The 16,187-nt window shown below is 42.0% G+C and overlaps 2 protein-coding genes across 2 annotated transcripts in view; both read right to left on the bottom strand.

Annotated features, from left to right (window-relative positions):
• Nucleotides 1-848: 848 nt before the first annotated feature.
• Nucleotides 849-2,553, bottom strand: TIMM13 (translocase of inner mitochondrial membrane 13). The gene is made up of 3 exons (XM_066566264.1): nt 2,360-2,553; nt 2,150-2,218; nt 849-2,074 (listed from the first exon to the last, which is right to left on the bottom strand). Exons 1-3 carry the CDS (start codon nt 2,483-2,485, stop codon nt 1,976-1,978), a joined length of 294 nt encoding a protein of 97 aa, XP_066422361.1. The 5' UTR covers nt 2,486-2,553; the 3' UTR covers nt 849-1,975.
• Nucleotides 2,554-3,889: 1,336 nt separating this feature from the next.
• The window catches only part of LMNB2 (lamin B2), a 36,400-nt gene continuing 24,102 nt past the window's right edge, over nt 3,890-16,187 (bottom strand). The window contains exons 6-12 of the mRNA XM_066566203.1: nt 14,431-14,556; nt 14,011-14,231; nt 13,152-13,443; nt 12,562-12,669; nt 11,636-11,755; nt 10,129-10,230; nt 3,890-9,035 (exon numbers count right to left, since the gene is read on the bottom strand). Of these exons, the coding sequence (XP_066422300.1) occupies nt 8,994-9,035; nt 10,129-10,230; nt 11,636-11,755; nt 12,562-12,669; nt 13,152-13,443; nt 14,011-14,231; nt 14,431-14,556 (1,011 nt within the window). The 3' untranslated portion in view covers nt 3,890-8,993. The remainder of the gene's footprint in view (nt 9,036-10,128; nt 10,231-11,635; nt 11,756-12,561; nt 12,670-13,151; nt 13,444-14,010; nt 14,232-14,430; nt 14,557-16,187) is intronic.

Below are 16,187 nucleotides of genomic sequence, written 5' to 3'. Positions count from 1 at the left end.
CCATGGCCAAGCCAGCAGACTTGTGACCTTTCCCCCAGCCCAAAGTTATGCCCTTGCAGAAGCTTCAGACCTCACTGACTCGATGGAGCTGTTGTGCTGTGCAGTGGCTTTTGGGAAGGGTATGATGCTGTTTCCAATTAGTGTGTGGGACTAGAGAGCTCAGTGATGACCTCCTAGCACACCATTTGATCCTAAGAGAATGCAGGACTAGAACACTTGGGAGTTCAGACTGCACAGGCCCTGACGTGTACTAGAGTGTAAGGAGGGGCTTTTCACACACCCCCATGCACGCCGTTTAGCCTTAGGTAACAGGTGATTAAACTGGCAAAGATTAAGACATGGCCACACAGACCACTGTCTGGCTAAGCTAGGTGGGAAAAATTTAAAGTGCTGAGATAGTGGTGCAAGTACACTTCTTCTGGTCCTACCAGCCAGGATAAGACACATAGACAACTTTGTTCACAAGCAAAGAACTGCAGCAGACCTCATGTGCTGAGTCTTGGGCAGAGCAGACTTAGACATGTCCCCATTGATTCAGCTACCAAAACTGAACAGCTGCTTGTACCTCAAACCCCTTCCTCATTTTTGGTGCTTGAAGTTCTGCATCTGGGCATAACAAGAGGTCTCCTCCATCCCAACCCAGCTGGCAGCAAGATCTACAACTTTCTGAGGCAGAGCACCAGCTAGGTGGGAGAGCTGGCTTCCAGGCATGGCTCAGCTCCAGATGGGTTCAGATGCATGGCTACAACACCTGTGGGATGCTCCCATGAATGAAATGGGACTGCTGCACAGCCAGTACCACAGAATTCATGCAGCCATAAGGAAAAGGAAAAAGCCCCCTAAGCAAACATGTCTGAAAGCACTTTATTTTCAAATAGTCATTCTTATAGTCTAGAAAGGAAACTCCAGTTTCAGTAAGTCCAAATACCCAAATATCTCCTCATAGTTTACCTGGTGTGAGAACACTTTAGGTTCTACCACATCCCAGTGAATGTCCTAGAAGGTACGGAGATGTCATTCTTCCAGTCTGTCTCTGTGTCCAGCAAACCATGAAATCTTTTATAAAATACATAAGAGCTTCAAAAGAAAGTATTTAAAAAGAAAACAAACATGGGCACTGTTGATCTCCAACACTCTTTTCTTCCAGCTGTTGTATCCACTGCTGACCACGCAACATGAACCCACCTTTTCAGGAGCAGTGTGGAAGCACAAAAATAAGAGTTGTGCCCCAAAGCAGACCAACATTCCCTGTTGCAGACATGCTCCTCCCTCAAGAAAAAATATGCTTAGGATATAGGCTCCAAGATGGAACATCTGTGCCAGAGCCAAACCAGAAACTACTGAGTATTAGAGCCACACAACACACTTTATTCTAGAAAGAAAAGAACCTAAGTACTTCCCAACCCTGCATGCCTAGCTGTGCTCATACAACTATTTGCAAGGCTGTCCTGCTCCCCAGCACTGTGCTTTAGCTGAGTCAAAGCCTACAAGCCCCAAATAACCCCACAAAGCGCTACACAGATATAGGAGATGAGAGCCAAGGTGGAATGTAGACAATCTTCTGGCAGTTTTTCCACTAATGAAAAGGGACTGAGTAATGACCTTATGGATGGGTCCATGCTGGAATGCCAAGCAAGGGTACTGTGTCGCTGGCTTGGCTTGGCCCCCGTTTTCCACAGAAGGCTCCTTGCCTGTCACAGCCCTTTCAGCAGGGATTTATCAATTGATATAATACCTTGGGCCAATCTGGACACTTGGGAAGGACAAGAAGTAAAGCAAGCAGCTCATGGAAAAAAAAATCACTCTCTCCTGGAGCTGGTGCTAATAAAAGCCAATAGATGCAAAAGGTTCAGCGAGGTTTTATTGCTCTGCCATGGCAGGGGCTGGGAAGGCAGCAGGATTCACCCCTAACCACCTGGACTGGCCGCTGTCCCTTCCCCACATGGTCCCTTCTCGGCCCGGAGGCCGGCAGGCGTCACATGTTGGCTCTCTCCCGCTGCAGCCGAGAATTGTAGGCTCGCGAAACTGTGTTCCAGGAGTCCATGTACCGGTCCATGCACATGGCGATGCACTTCTGCGGGACACAGAGCCTCAGCAGCAGCCCCGAGCTAAGGGGCCGCGGGTGCCCAGTTCTCCCGCCCGTCCTCACCTGCTCGGAGTTGTCCAGGGCGCCGCCGGGCTTCCCGATGCACTTCCGAAAGCACTTGTCCGTCATCCGCTGCGGAGAGAGGCCGTGAGTGGCAGCGCGGTCCGGGGGCTCCGGCTACAGCCGCCGCCCCTGCTGCGAGGGGAGCGGGGCGGCCTGGCCGTTCCCCGCGACCCGCACCGGGACCGAGCCAGCCCCGCCGCCCCTCCTGACCTGCAAGAGTTCCTGTGCGTTGGCCACGGCGATCTGCACCTTCACCTGCTCCATGATGAGCCCCGGGTCCAGCTTCCCCCCGCCGCCTCCTCCGGAGCCGAAATCGGAGCCGAAGCCGCTCTCCATTGCCAGAGTCACCGCGGCCGAGCCCCTGCGCTGCCGGAGGGAGAAATGGCGGCGCCCGGACTGCGGTTCCCGGCGGGCCCCGCGCCTCCTCCGCCTCTGCGCCGGGCGGGACTGCGCGCTCCGCCCGCCCCAGCAGAGCCGCTCCGCGCCGGCTCCAGCCCGGGGCCGCCCGTCCCGCCGCCACTCGCGGCCCGTGGCCCCGAACGCTGGTGTCACCGCCAGCGAGCTCCCAGGGGACTCCCCGGGGCCGAGCCGGGCCCGGCTCAGACACCAGGGTTCGAGTACCAGGGTTTAGCGCAGCGCCACGAACGAGGGCAACGGGAAGGGGCTTTAAAGCGGCATCACCAGAGACACAAACGCTGCCCAGTCGCACCCCGTGGTGACCACCAGCTCTGCTGAGATCCCCGCAGAGAGAAGCTCCGCTTTGGGTTCTCTCTGGAATTCATCCTTCTGCTCTTCGAGGCTTTCCTCTGCCTTACGTGACTCGGGTGAGAGGTCCATGCCCTTAAAGTCAGCTTCATTACACTTCCCTCCATTAAGTAAGAATGCTGCGGGACGAAGTAGAAGCGAATGGGAGAAGACCACGCTACGGAGCTCTTTTTCATGGGGGAGATGTGATGTGCAGGTAGGAGATGGCATGAGAGGAGGGCACTGAGTAACACAGCAGAGCTGAAGCCAAAACTGTGCTCATCTTCACTAGCCTGAGCCCACAATCAGAGTATTGCAAACGATATCATCCTGTCTTTGGATCTGCCCACTTCAAACAGAAGGCATTCCTACCACCCTGCAAGAAGCATCATTAGCTAGTGCTAACGATGGAGCAGCCACCTAAGGTACTAGTTTAAAATGAAATTAGTTTAAGGTACAAGTTTAAAATTAATTTAAAATGCAATTTTTAGATGCATTTGCCAGCCTGGCTCAGCTTCCAGCCCAGTTTCAAGTCCATACTCGAAAGTGGGCTGGAAGCTGAGCCAGGCTGGCAAATGCATCACCTCGTGGCAATGCTTCTGTCTATCCCTAAGAATCCATCCCTGCCAGGGATCAGTTTCTGCTCTCATTCTTATTTAGCATCAAGTAGGTTATATCAAAAAATCTCTTCAGTGCCACGGTGATGAGAAAGCAAGGGAAGGTTTATCTGCTCTAGCTCCAGCTATTCTTCCCCCTGCTTTTGTTGGTACTGATCAGAGAGGACAGCAGGTTCCACCAGCATTCCGTCAAGTTTAAGGAAAGCAGTTTGTTGCCACACCCCACGATCCCTGCAGAAACACAATTCAGCTGATCACTGTCAGGAGCGCAGACAGCAGCTCTTGGTGTCCTCTCTCCACACTTAAAGGCCTCCTTGGATGAATCATCTCAAACAGCCCACATTACCTGTGTGTTGGGTAATAGACAGAGGGAAACCAATAAAATGCAAAACATTTATTTGAGTGTGTTGTACAAAAAGTTTCCAGTCATAAAATGTATATTACAAATCATTGAAAAAGACAAGACATTTGGCATGCATATTCTAAAAAGAAAAAAACAAACCACTTTGAAATGATAAAGTCTAGGTCATGATGTAGTTTTTCTAAGTTTCAAGTGAACCCTTTCATTGTTTTGTCTTTGTGTTTCTGTTAACAGCCTTTTTCATAATTCCCTATTTAAAAAACTTCAACCTTCCAAAAACTCGTCTGCAGCAGCTGACTGGAGGTGGTTACTGCAGTGCCCTCAAGCCAGACCTGTCTAAATCAAAATTTTGTTTAAAAATTTTAAAAATAAAAATCACAATTCAAGTCACCAGGCATCACTGCTATGAAAATAAGAGATCAACTGTATTTTGTGCCCAAATGGAAAGCATTTTGGCTTAAACTTGCTCAAAATAGATTATTGCTTGTAATTTTAGTGTAATGATCTGGGTATCTGAATATATAGTAACATCTGCCTTACCAAGATGGACTTGTCACTTCAGTAATAGCTAACAATAAATCTGGAAGTTCAATAAACAATATCTTTTCTGGAACTCCAAGTCAATTCACTACTTGTGCTATTCTGAATGGAGGCTTTTGCATCTTTTTCACTCTAGACCTTAGCATTTCAAGAAAAGAATTACGTTTACAAATAATAATTGCATGTAAATATGATCTTGTATAAAAAAAAAACAACAAACACCTTTAAATAATTTTAAACTGGCTTAAAGCTAAGCATATTGAAGGGCAAATAAAAATTCTGTTTCCCAGGCCAATATAATGAGAAAACAATCTCTCCAATATAATTTGTCCTGACATTCAGCTACAACAGTGCTTTGGAAAATGCAATCACTACCTCACCTTCCGCTCACTGGTTCACAAGGCTTTGCTCACACAGAGTTTGGACCCAACAGTGTCAGTAAAATGCAGGATCAAATATGGATATGCCTTTGTTTAGAGGTAAGACTTTCAAAAGAAGATACAGAAAGAAAAGATAGAATGGTTTAACAGTGAAGACATGAGAGAAGTGGCTACAAGAGATCTAGAACATACAGCATGCATGGTTTCCTGCAGCATCAAAACCTTTCTGATGCGCAGAAAGGTAACAGATTCTACAAGGTCCTGGGGTGTAGAGAGGATTTTTACAGGTCTCTTCTAACCTGCAACCTCTGTTAAGGTTGCAGTTAAAGGGCCTTTATACAGGATGAGCATAAAAAAGAAAAAAGGGTGTATAAAACCCAGTAACATCCCTGAACTAAACATGAAGTGTCCCATTGCTTGAGGACAGACAGCACACAGTGATCTCCTTTCACATTGCAGTACAATTCCCACACTACTGCCAGCTTGCACACTCAGCTGGCTTTTACATCACAGGAAGCAGATATTTATATTCTTCCTGAGACTTTTGGTTCCTGCTGCAAACACAGACTATGCAGCCAACTGCCCATCTAATGGTAACATGGAGCTGAAGGTAAGTGAGCAACATCTCAGTGCAAATGATGGGTTCTGTCAGAGCCAGCTGGAGCCCCATGTAAGCATAAGGAGATCTGCTGGGAAATAGAGCTGTGAAGCAACAAAGGGAACAGGAAATACACCTGTGTGGCAGCAAAGGAATCACAGGAAATATGGATGTGCAGGAACAAGGGAATCCCAGCCACTCCACTCCTTGGAGTATGTCACTGCAATGCAACACTTAAAGGAACAAATGCAGAAGCAAGGGAGAAAAAAATGGCATGAAATGCCAGGGACTCTGAGGGCACAATTCACTCCAGAAGGTACCACATTCCCTGACAGGTCTGCAAATAGAGGGACTTGCTCTGAGACAAGCATTTTCACATGGCATGAGCTTAGGAGGAGGCAGGATGTGCTTATTGTATTTTATATGATATTCTGTTATGAGCTACACATAGGAAAAACTATTTACTATTTCATTCAGAATAAGATTATATTTCTGGATTAAGAGCATCCATATTGATAGTTATGCTTAAGTAACTACTCTGATAAAAGCTTCATTTCCCTCATCAGAGATACCTTAAAATCATTTGACAAGTCAAATCTATTTCTCCTTCAAGCTTTATGCCAGGTACCAACACTGAAGTAGAACTGCTGTCCGCCCTTCTAATTTCGTCAAGACTGATTCATATACAGGATCAAAGAGAAAAAGGTGGCAAGGAGACACTGGATTTTATATGAACAAAAAACTTTAAATATCCTGAAAATGGAAAGAAATCTTGGAAAGACAGAAAAAAAAAGAAACAATGCTTTTGGGGTTGGTAAAGCCACAAAACTGCCTCCCAGTCTGGCTGGAATAGCACTGTTAAGACTGAAGCTCAGCATCAGAAGCAAGAGGCTGGGATGGTGTCTGGAGAAGGCAACACAAAAAACAAAGTACTTGGAATACAGTAGTTCTTGTGTGACTTGTAATTTACAGCCAGGAGTTATTTATCAGATTTGCAGTAGCCTATTAAAAAGCACTGTGGTAACAGAATCATCCACATTCAGACTTGGCTTTTCCCACAGTATCACAGGTTTATGTGACCTGTATATACCCAAGCATGCTCCTAAAGAATCAAATAAACTGTTTCCACAGTTAATGGATACAATTCCAATTCTAAGGACATATTCTGCAAACTGTTACTCAAGGTCACAGTGCTCATTACAAGAAATCTGCAAGCACCAGTTCTTAAGGCTACAAGAAGACATATTCCTCATACAGTAGCTGCTAGGAAAACTATGGCTCAGGTAGCAAGAGGTTTTTCTTCATTTGAGCTGCCTTTCTGAGGCCATTCTTTACAGGAAACAAACAAACCCAAAACCACAGAAAAAAATGTAAATTAACTACACATTCATTACTTTAGTATTTAAGATCACAAAATAATCTTAAATTTACAGGACAATCTTAAAGGAATAAGCAGTCTGAAAACTGGCCCATGTAAAAAAAAAATAAATACAGATCTTTAGGAAAAAAGCAAAAAAGCCCTCAAATGCTATGTCAGTATCTTATAGAAGCTGTGGGTCAGAAAAGGGAAATGGTGTCCAGTGGTTGGAAGGTGTGTTGCAAAAATAACTCTACATTGATTGCATTCATTTGCATAACAATGAATTTAGAAATGGTAATTGTAACAGTATGTCTGAGAAACATAATTTCACTAGATATATCTTACAGAGAGAGAGACATGATTTACTACATATTTAACCTTCTACACAAGCAGAGTGGGAAAATTACATCAGGAAGATGGCCAAGTACATCAATTCAGTTATCCCATCAGTCCAAACAGCCGAATCTTTATCCTGGCTTTTTGTAATGGGTCTTCTCATAATGGATTAAAACATAATTCTAAATGTCTATTAGCTTAACTTCAGCAACTCAGTTATCCCACTCAAGGAAAGAAAAGTAGCATCTTTATTTTTAAATGACAAAATAAATCCTGAAGTTAAAGCCCCTTTAGTTCCCACCCTGCTTGCATAACAAAGCCATCAATCCGAGCCACTAAACTGACTTTCTAGGTTATATCTGTCAGTCAGGATACTGTTCAGAGAACATAATGTCCAAAAGCCACCGAAAACATCCAAACCTTGTCACTTGTCTGATGAGTTTTAACATTTTGAATGACAAGATCAGAGTTCAAGAGTGCAGGTAACAACAGGATTCTATGCTGAAATCAAATGGTGTCCAAATTTTTTATCCAAACTACTAAGTTTGTTTTTCAACTAGTAGTTGAAAAAACATTTGCATTCTTTGGAGCAGTCAAGTATTTTTCCTCGTGCTTAAAGATTATGGGACTCAGAGTTATCTCCAGAGAAATGCAGCAGCAGAAATGGACCTAAATGGACACTATCAGGTAAAAAATGCATCCTCAAACTAAAAATCATCTGCTACCCATACAACGCATTTTTTATAAAAAACATTATTCTCCCTTCACTCCTTGTTAGACTTTAGCACTTGAATGCTGCGTTGCTTACATCCTTAACAGAGGCAGTTCCTTTGAACTGTTTAAAAGTCATTCAACTATTTCTGCTCTATTTTGCAAATATTGCTCCTTAGGATACCTGACAATGCCCCTTTGAACCTAACAGAAGTAGGAACAAGCTATATCTAGCTCTGATTAAAAAGGTCAACATTTACATTGGATAACCTTTAAAATCCCCAATATTTATCACTGCCAAAAGTATAAATATGTTTTACTTCTAAAATCTTAATCAAATATTTTTAAAGCTGAATATGTTGAAAGGATTAAATTATAAATACTGAATATCACAATTTGTGTCCATGATTTAACTTGTGACAATGGCAAAACTCCCTAATAATCAAACAGTTCAACCTCTGGGTTTGACACTTCCAACTTAGGATGGTGCGTATATTCAGGAAGCAGAACTCACCATTCAACTTCTGAAATGATGACATGGAGCTCAGGTGTGACAGACCCAGATGTTTTACCATTAGGCTGTCAAACCTTGGAGAAAGACACAATGGCAAGGTCCTGAGTCAAAAATGCCTAAAATGAAGTTTCCCCCGTCACTGCAATTGTGGGGCAGCACTTTGAATTAATCTATGGTGTAATTTTCCTAAGCTGGGAATTGCTGAGGATACCAGGCAAAATACTAGCTTTTCTACAACTGTTGAGGAAACACTCTGTGAATCTCTCCCAGGGCCCTGTAAATGAATACACTTCATTAAACTTTTTTTTCCAGGAGTATTATACTGATTATATATGTAATTATAGATTTACCGTACACTCAAGGAGTCTCATCTCATTTTAGCTAAAATCTCTTTTCTGCTTTAGGTTTTTATGTAAGACTTTAAATTCTGTATGGGGAAAAATATTGTATAGTGTTTCAACAAAGAGGGAAAAATAAAGAAATCTATTAAAAATCCTGGCAATTTTGTTCAGTAAAGTTTTTTTGAAATTTTTTTATAAAAATGTACCAAGGAGTAAACGTCAAAGAAATCAGGTGATGCATATAAAAATAGTTTTCAGTGGCTCTGGAAGGAAAAAATAGCAAAAATAAAAGGAAATAAATGAAGAGGGAAAAGCGTAAATAATAGTTTCTTTCTTCTTTCTTCACATCACTGAGCATCCTCTAGAGGTTGTTCTGGGATCACCCTAAAAAAGGATAGACAGAGTTGAATTCAGTTCTTACCAGCTATTCAGACTGTAAGCCTAGACTCTGGTTATCATCTCAATTGCCAAAAGCATTTTTTAGTAGTTTAGTTACATTAAGGGAACATCAGTACATAAGAGGAAGTAAAGCACATGCCCCAGTCTGCTGCCAGGACTGACACACTGCTCCTCTGGTTGTGGTTTCCTGCAATGGGTTGACATATTTCCAACAGTGATACAGATGACAAATGAAAGTTGTGATGTCATTAGCTCGAGACCAGCAAGTTCCTGTATTTCAAATGCTGATTTTGTTTGAGAGCGATCTCTGCTCTATAGCTGCTTTTTTGGGTAAGAAAAATCAGTTGTTTTATACTACAAATACACTGCTAAATCTTTGGGACCAAAAAAGCTTTGAGAACTCACCTGCAAACCTGCACAGAATGGGTTATTTGTGAAAAGACCTACTAATGCCCATTGATCAGAAGAACAAATCCCTTAGGTTTCAAATTTAAAATATTTTCTGGCATCACCTATATATCCTTCTCCTTTTTTTGTTCTGTCAACTCCTGGTCGTTTATTTCACATTATTAAGCTGAAGGTTATCAAAACATACAGGTGGTATTATTAAGAAAAACCAAGCTTATTTCAGGTGTAGAAGCTATATAGTGTCAGAAAATAAACCAATAAGCTGAAGCTTGCAGCAAGAGAAGCATCCCCATTGCTGGTTTTCAGTGGTTATCTGGTAATATCCTGCTTCCAGCAAGAATGCCCCAGCTCTGTTGCACAGAGCAGCAGATACTGGGAGGAACAGTGCCTGCTAATGCTCAAACTGTGTGAAGCACAGATACCCTAAGCTGGCATCAGCCCCTGCCTGAGCTGTACGAGGATGGATCCCAGCAGTAATTCCTGGCAGCACTGCTCACACTGTCCTCTCCTGGTGCACTGCAATGTTGCAAGCAACCATGGGAAGAAAGGAAGAAAGGACCGGGAAGCTCAGAGTTGGCAAAAGTTGAAGGGGAATCCCCCCACTAAATCTTATGCTGGATTGATCCAACTAAGGAGGCACAAGTTAAACATCTGGTCTGCATCTGATTACCTGTTGGTTGAAAAGGTCTTCCTCTCCATATTCTGCTTCGTCTTCTTCCTCTTCATTCTCTCGCACAACTACTGATTTAGTAACGCTTCTCACTGCAACTTCCTACGCAAAATGACAGATAAGGAGATGGCCAGGAGTCTTTATCTATCTGTTAAGTTTTTGCCATATCATCAATATAATATCCTTATTAAATTTTCGAGAGTTTAAAGCAACTTGGCCTAGACTTAACCACTAGCTATCCAAGCAAATACCAGCAATATCCTGCAAATTACATCATTCCTATTTCTGTGCACTAAAAGGCATGGTAATGTAATTCAGCCACTTGATTTTTTTTTCATTACTCTGGGATTTAAGAGGAAGTAGACATGTTGCAGGCGATTGTAGTCAATTTTACACAAGGTCACAGCAGAAACAGGTAGGAGCTGTCTGAGATACAGTGTAAGGTGAGAAACCAAACTTTCTCAGTGTGATTACACAACATAAAGAATATTCCCAGTTTCTGATAAATATTCAGTGTTAATTGCATATGTTGGTTTTCAGCATAGTTCTACAAGCCAGGCACTAAAGAAAATTCTAAAACCCCAGGAAGCTTCCTTTATTACTAAATTATTTTTAACACTTATAAATAGTAAGAAATTCTTCTGCCTACTTGCACCATGGAAACCACAGATGAAAATCTGTAATTGTGGAAAAAGTTGCCCTTAACATACACTCCTAAGCAGGGATATTAAAAGTAACCATAGTGAAAACAGACATGGATTTGAAATTTTTTCAGATACTAGTTTGACCACACAGATTGAATATGGAGAGCATTAGCTTTCTGTTTGTACAAATTACCCCCCTCCTACCTCATCCTGTCCACCAAATTCTTCCAGAAAACTGCCAGCAAGAAAGGCAACACAAAAACTGATATGACTGTCGTCTGTTTCCTTTTCCTACTGCTATCAGATTGCTGGGATAATGGTTATGAGTAATAGCCAAGGCACAATTCTCCCTTGCAAAAGTCATCTGCAGAGACGGTTTTAAAAAAATTAACTGTAGGCAGGTGTAGGATAATGCAGAATGCTAAGGAACGTCTGCCAAACGAGAACGTACAATATGCTTCTAACATGGAAAGGACAATTATCTTCCCACATTAATATTTACAGTGCACCTTAAAACATCATAGGGACTATATAATGGAACTGTGAATTGGCAGAAATGCTTCTTTTCTTTGTCTCTTCTGAAGTACATACTCAAATTCCAAACAAATTCTCTACTAGCAGGGTATTCTTCTAAAATAGGAAAAAAGTGTCTATGGGCATAATCATGATGGTCACAGTTTTCAAAAATATCCCCAAAATGTCAGATATGTACATAAATAATATGTAATTATGTCAGTGTTATAAACTGTCATATTAAAAGACAACAGCGGAGATCTTACAATCAGGATTTTGTCATTGTGTCATGTCACCCCACTCTGAAATTAAGAGTTTGGGAGATAACCCAACCCATGGACACAGCCCACCTCTCCTTCAGAGTTGACGAGGTAAGTGCGGATATTTCCACCAGTGCCCCAGCTGCCTTGATTCTTCCACACGAGAACAGAAGGGGGGCTATGAGACACACCTGCATCTGCACCCCAGATCTAGAGAGAATGACAATCTGTAATTAGCTGTTTATCCAATTTTTTCTTTTAAATATACATATCCCCCTAATTCTCCTACTTCTCTCTACATACTAGGCTTCTTTTCTGAATTCTGATGGCAGTTTTACCCTACTTTTAACTACACTATTACTTGTAATAAGGTATTAAAAAAATCTAATATTGCAGTCATGAATTCTTTTCTGAACAAATTTCTCCTACCACTGTCTCAATAACCATACTGTATGGAGCCAAGGCAAAAAGCAGCATGTAGTGCATCAACTTAAATCTTTTATATGTATCTGAACAATTGATACTTAATTAGAAATAGCTGCAAGTGATTGAAAGATACATTTGTTTCTTCCTAAAAGAACATCTGTTGCAGACTGAAAATAAAATGCAAAATTATTGAAAAGCAGCTGTTCTACAGCATTAACTACAGTTAATGCTGAGAATGTCCAGTCTTAACTACAGTCTGGATGAATGCTCTGAACTGTTCCCAATTCTTTAAGAGGTTGAGCAGGATTAGGGTTCTAAACCTGGGCTAAGGTGTTTGGAAACAAATAGCTCTTGACTAATCCCCCAAAATACCTTTTTCTTCAACTTTCTATGTGCCCAAAGAAATGGTCATAAATACTGAAGTACTAATATAGAAACAAATTTTTTGTTTTGCATTTTTATAACTGAAATCCTGCTCCTCTAGAGTGAGACCCATGAAACCAATTCAGGCTGTACCAGACTTCAAGATTTCCAATTGCCACAGTATGAACAGAAGAGTATGTTGTTGACATACTGTAAATACAACTTACTGTAACAGTCTGCCCAGCTCTGAGGACATACTTAGGAGTAAATTTGTAAGCAATTTCATCTCCATCTCCAATTTGTCTTTTCAGTCTCCAGTTACCCAAAGACTGATCCTAATGGAGAGAGTCAGAAAGTTATTCAGAGTGAACAAAACAGAACAAACAGGCATCAGAATCTAGGTCTTTGTTATTAAAATAATGGGAATATAAATTTATTTATATGGTTGTTAGGCATTTGCATTCTACCTTGAAAGTATTTGCCCACATCCAGTCAGAGTCTAAAGGGTAAATCCCATAAGGTCATGCAGTAAAATATTAAAGATAACCATTTCACACAACAAAGTTCTGCTAGACAGCAGGCTGTTTCTGTGAGCAATGTCCCAGCACACATTTGGGACACAGATTGTATTCTCTTCCTGCCGCATGTTAGCCCACCATTATGTTCAACTTTTCAAAGCCCCCATTAATTCCTGCAGGATGCTGCACCTTGAGATGCTGCTCCTGCTCTCCACATGGCCGCACCTACTCATGCTGCAAAGGGCTGTGGATCATAATTTAGCTCCTGCTTGTTTTCTGTGAGTTCTGCTGATGCTCACCTTCTCTGAGTTGTTCTTAAGCTGAACATACTTGCCCTCCAGGTCTATTTCTTCTATGCTGATACTTCCTGTAGCTGAAGCTTGCTGGGACATTTGAAAGCTACTGCTACTGCTGCTGCCACTGATACTCCCAGTGCCGATCCCACTAGTTCCACTGCCAGAGAGCTCCTCTGCTTCAATACGTTTTCTCTTGCCTCGGGAAGAGCGAACAAGTGAAGTGCTGCTGCTGCTGCTGCTGGAGGTAGCCCGAGAGACTGTGACACGGGAGGAGGGACTTGGAGAGAGCTTCAACCTTAACACAACCAAGAAAGCATCTTAATTAACTCACCCAGAGAACCACAAAGCTACAATATCCTCAAGTAATCAGACCGTAATATGTTCCAAGGCAGACAGTATTCTCACTCTGTATGTCAAGAGGACTCCATACATGAGGAAGAGGGGGCTACCCATCCCTGAGGAATGTTCTGGCAGTATGACCATATGACATGGAAAGCAGTGCTACTGACAGCAACAGTGATCCCTTAATCCCTCCCTCCAGTACAGCTACTACTGAACACACTATTCTTGGGCCCCATGATTTCAAACCATAGAAGTACAAGCATTTAAGTAAAAAGATGATATGAAGACCAAGCACAGAATGATATATTTCACTGTACTCCAAGACCATTACAAAAACCCAAAATAAGGACAGTGTTCAATTGAGAACAAGTGCTCCATGCAACAACATTGTGGTGTGAACCTGATATAATTTCAGTGAAAGGTAATCTGTGCATTCCTGTTCAAGTGGTAAAAAAATAAGGGCAAGAAATGAAAATAACACTTGAGAGTCCTTAGAAAAGAAAGTGGAATCTTTACACACCTTTCCTCTTCTCCTTCCAGGAGTTTTCGGTAAGCACTGATCTCCATGTCCAGTGCTAATTTAACATCAAGCAGTTCTTGGTACTCCGTAAGCTGAAGCTGCATCTGGTCCCTCATGTCTGTCATTTCCCTCTCCTTTGCATCCAGCATCTTCCTAAACTTCTCCCGCTCGCCAGCCATCATTTCCTCCAGTTCCCGAATGCGATCTTCTGCTGCACTGGCCTAGGCACACAGAACAAGAAAAAGCCCACCTGGCATCCATGCAGGCCCACTCAAAAAGTTAAAACCCTTCTCCCTCCCAAATGAACCTAACAAAGATTTCTCTGTGCAAAATTCAGAAAATATGAAGGGTCAGAAATGCTAATAATATTCACACAAAACAGCTGTGTATTTGAGATAAAAGCCAATTTAGGCCCTTTACCTGTTTCTGAAGACCAGAAAGCTGGTAGCTGAGAGCTTCTATCCTCATGCGAGCCTCCTTCAGCTCCTCTCGAGCTGCACCAGCAGCTTTGTCATTTTGGTCAGAGGACAATTTGGCATTCTCCAGCTGGAAAGAAAGTTTTATACAGGTCACTTGTGCTGAGTTAGAAATCCTGAAATATCCTTTTGGTAAAAAAGTAGCAACTATTTAAATTTAGAAAATTTTAAATGGTCTGGTAAGTTTAGGATAGGAACTGCATAACATTAAGGAATGCCCTAAGAACCGAAGGAAAACGTATTTCAAAATTTGCTTATGCTGTTAAAAAACCACTCTATTAGCCCTTCTATTATACAAGCAAACTTGGTTTCTAAAGAACTGACCATGTGCTCTGCTTGTTTGTCCTAAGGCAAATCACACTGGGTGACAGCAAAGGCTGCCTACCTAATTCATGTCCTGGTCCAACAGCTCCCTGGATGCCCAGAGACCAGCTCAATGAAATACTTCACGGGTATTATGTCTCTGCTGGCTATAGGCAACTCAGGGACCTCCTCAGTCAGGGACAGTATTTTACTGCTTATTATCTCTCAGTGGATTTCTCAGGCAGGAATTTGTCTCTGCTTTTTGAATTTTTGGGGCAATGAGTTTAGCTCTATATTAAAGAACAATACTTTCTGTTTCTTCTCTATCTGGACATTCTCTGTCCCTGCTCCTACTGAAAAAAAAACAAACACTCCTCATTTACCTTCCCCCATGCTATTTATCCCTTTACAGACATCCACTGTATCTTTCACTTCTCTCAATGTACCTCTTATCCAGGTGAAGTTTTACTTAAAATTTTCTCACTCATGACTTGTTTCCCACTCTAAATTGTCTCTGTGAACTCTGTAGTACCTTTGCAAGAAGCAATAAAACTACTCACAGCACTCCAGATGACATCCTGTCCCAGAGGCAAAACAATGGGTTTGGTTTTATTCTCTTTCTGTAATAGTTGCCAATATATGATTTGGTTTTAATTTTTTGTTAAATTCACCTAGTGAACAGGCTTAATTTCTAGTGGTTAATTTTAACCAAAACAGAGAGAGCAAAACCAGAACTCTTACATGGTAAATTTCATGAAAGCAGAGCTAGAAAAACCATCCTTTGCATGCTTTAGAGCTGACTTCGACAATTTTGCCACACCATGGAATCCACTCAAAAACTAAACCAATCTAATTCTAAGAACAGTTATAGGCAGATGTTCTTTAGCCACATAGCACAAAGGTTTATAAAATCAATCTTCACTAGCTCTGCTGTTCGCTAGGTTCTGAGCAGCACACACAGAGCCTTCTTTATGCTACAGATTTTGAAGCAACTTCAACTGCACACTCCATTACTTCTTGTAAAGTTTAAAATTAAAAAATATTTGAAGTCTGACAACCATTCACTACCTTACAGTCATGCTGGCATAGTGCCAAGTACTCATACTTAGGATTTCTATTGCTTGTTATCACAGATCATAATGATCTTTCTTAGAAGCCCTTTTTAAGTATTCAAAAGTCACATTCAAATAAGATGTCCCTGGAGAGTTCTCCTGTCCAAGCTGAACACCCCAGCTCTCTCCATAAGAGGTGCTCCAGTCCTCAGGATCACTTTTGTGGCTTCCTTTGGACTTTCTCCAGCCACTCCACATCTGCCCTGTGCAAGTGTGCTTTTACCCAAGACCATCTCATCGTGGAGCTGCTCAGTAGCTAAACCTAGTGATTTGCTTTGACATCATG

The sequence above is a fragment of the Molothrus aeneus genome, chromosome 27 (assembly GCF_037042795.1).
Source record: "Molothrus aeneus isolate 106 chromosome 27, BPBGC_Maene_1.0, whole genome shotgun sequence".
In the NCBI taxonomy this organism is placed as follows: Eukaryota; Metazoa; Chordata; class Aves; order Passeriformes; family Icteridae; genus Molothrus; species Molothrus aeneus.
Note: the sequence above shows the minus strand (reverse complement) of the source record. Positions and strands in the feature narration are given on the sequence as shown.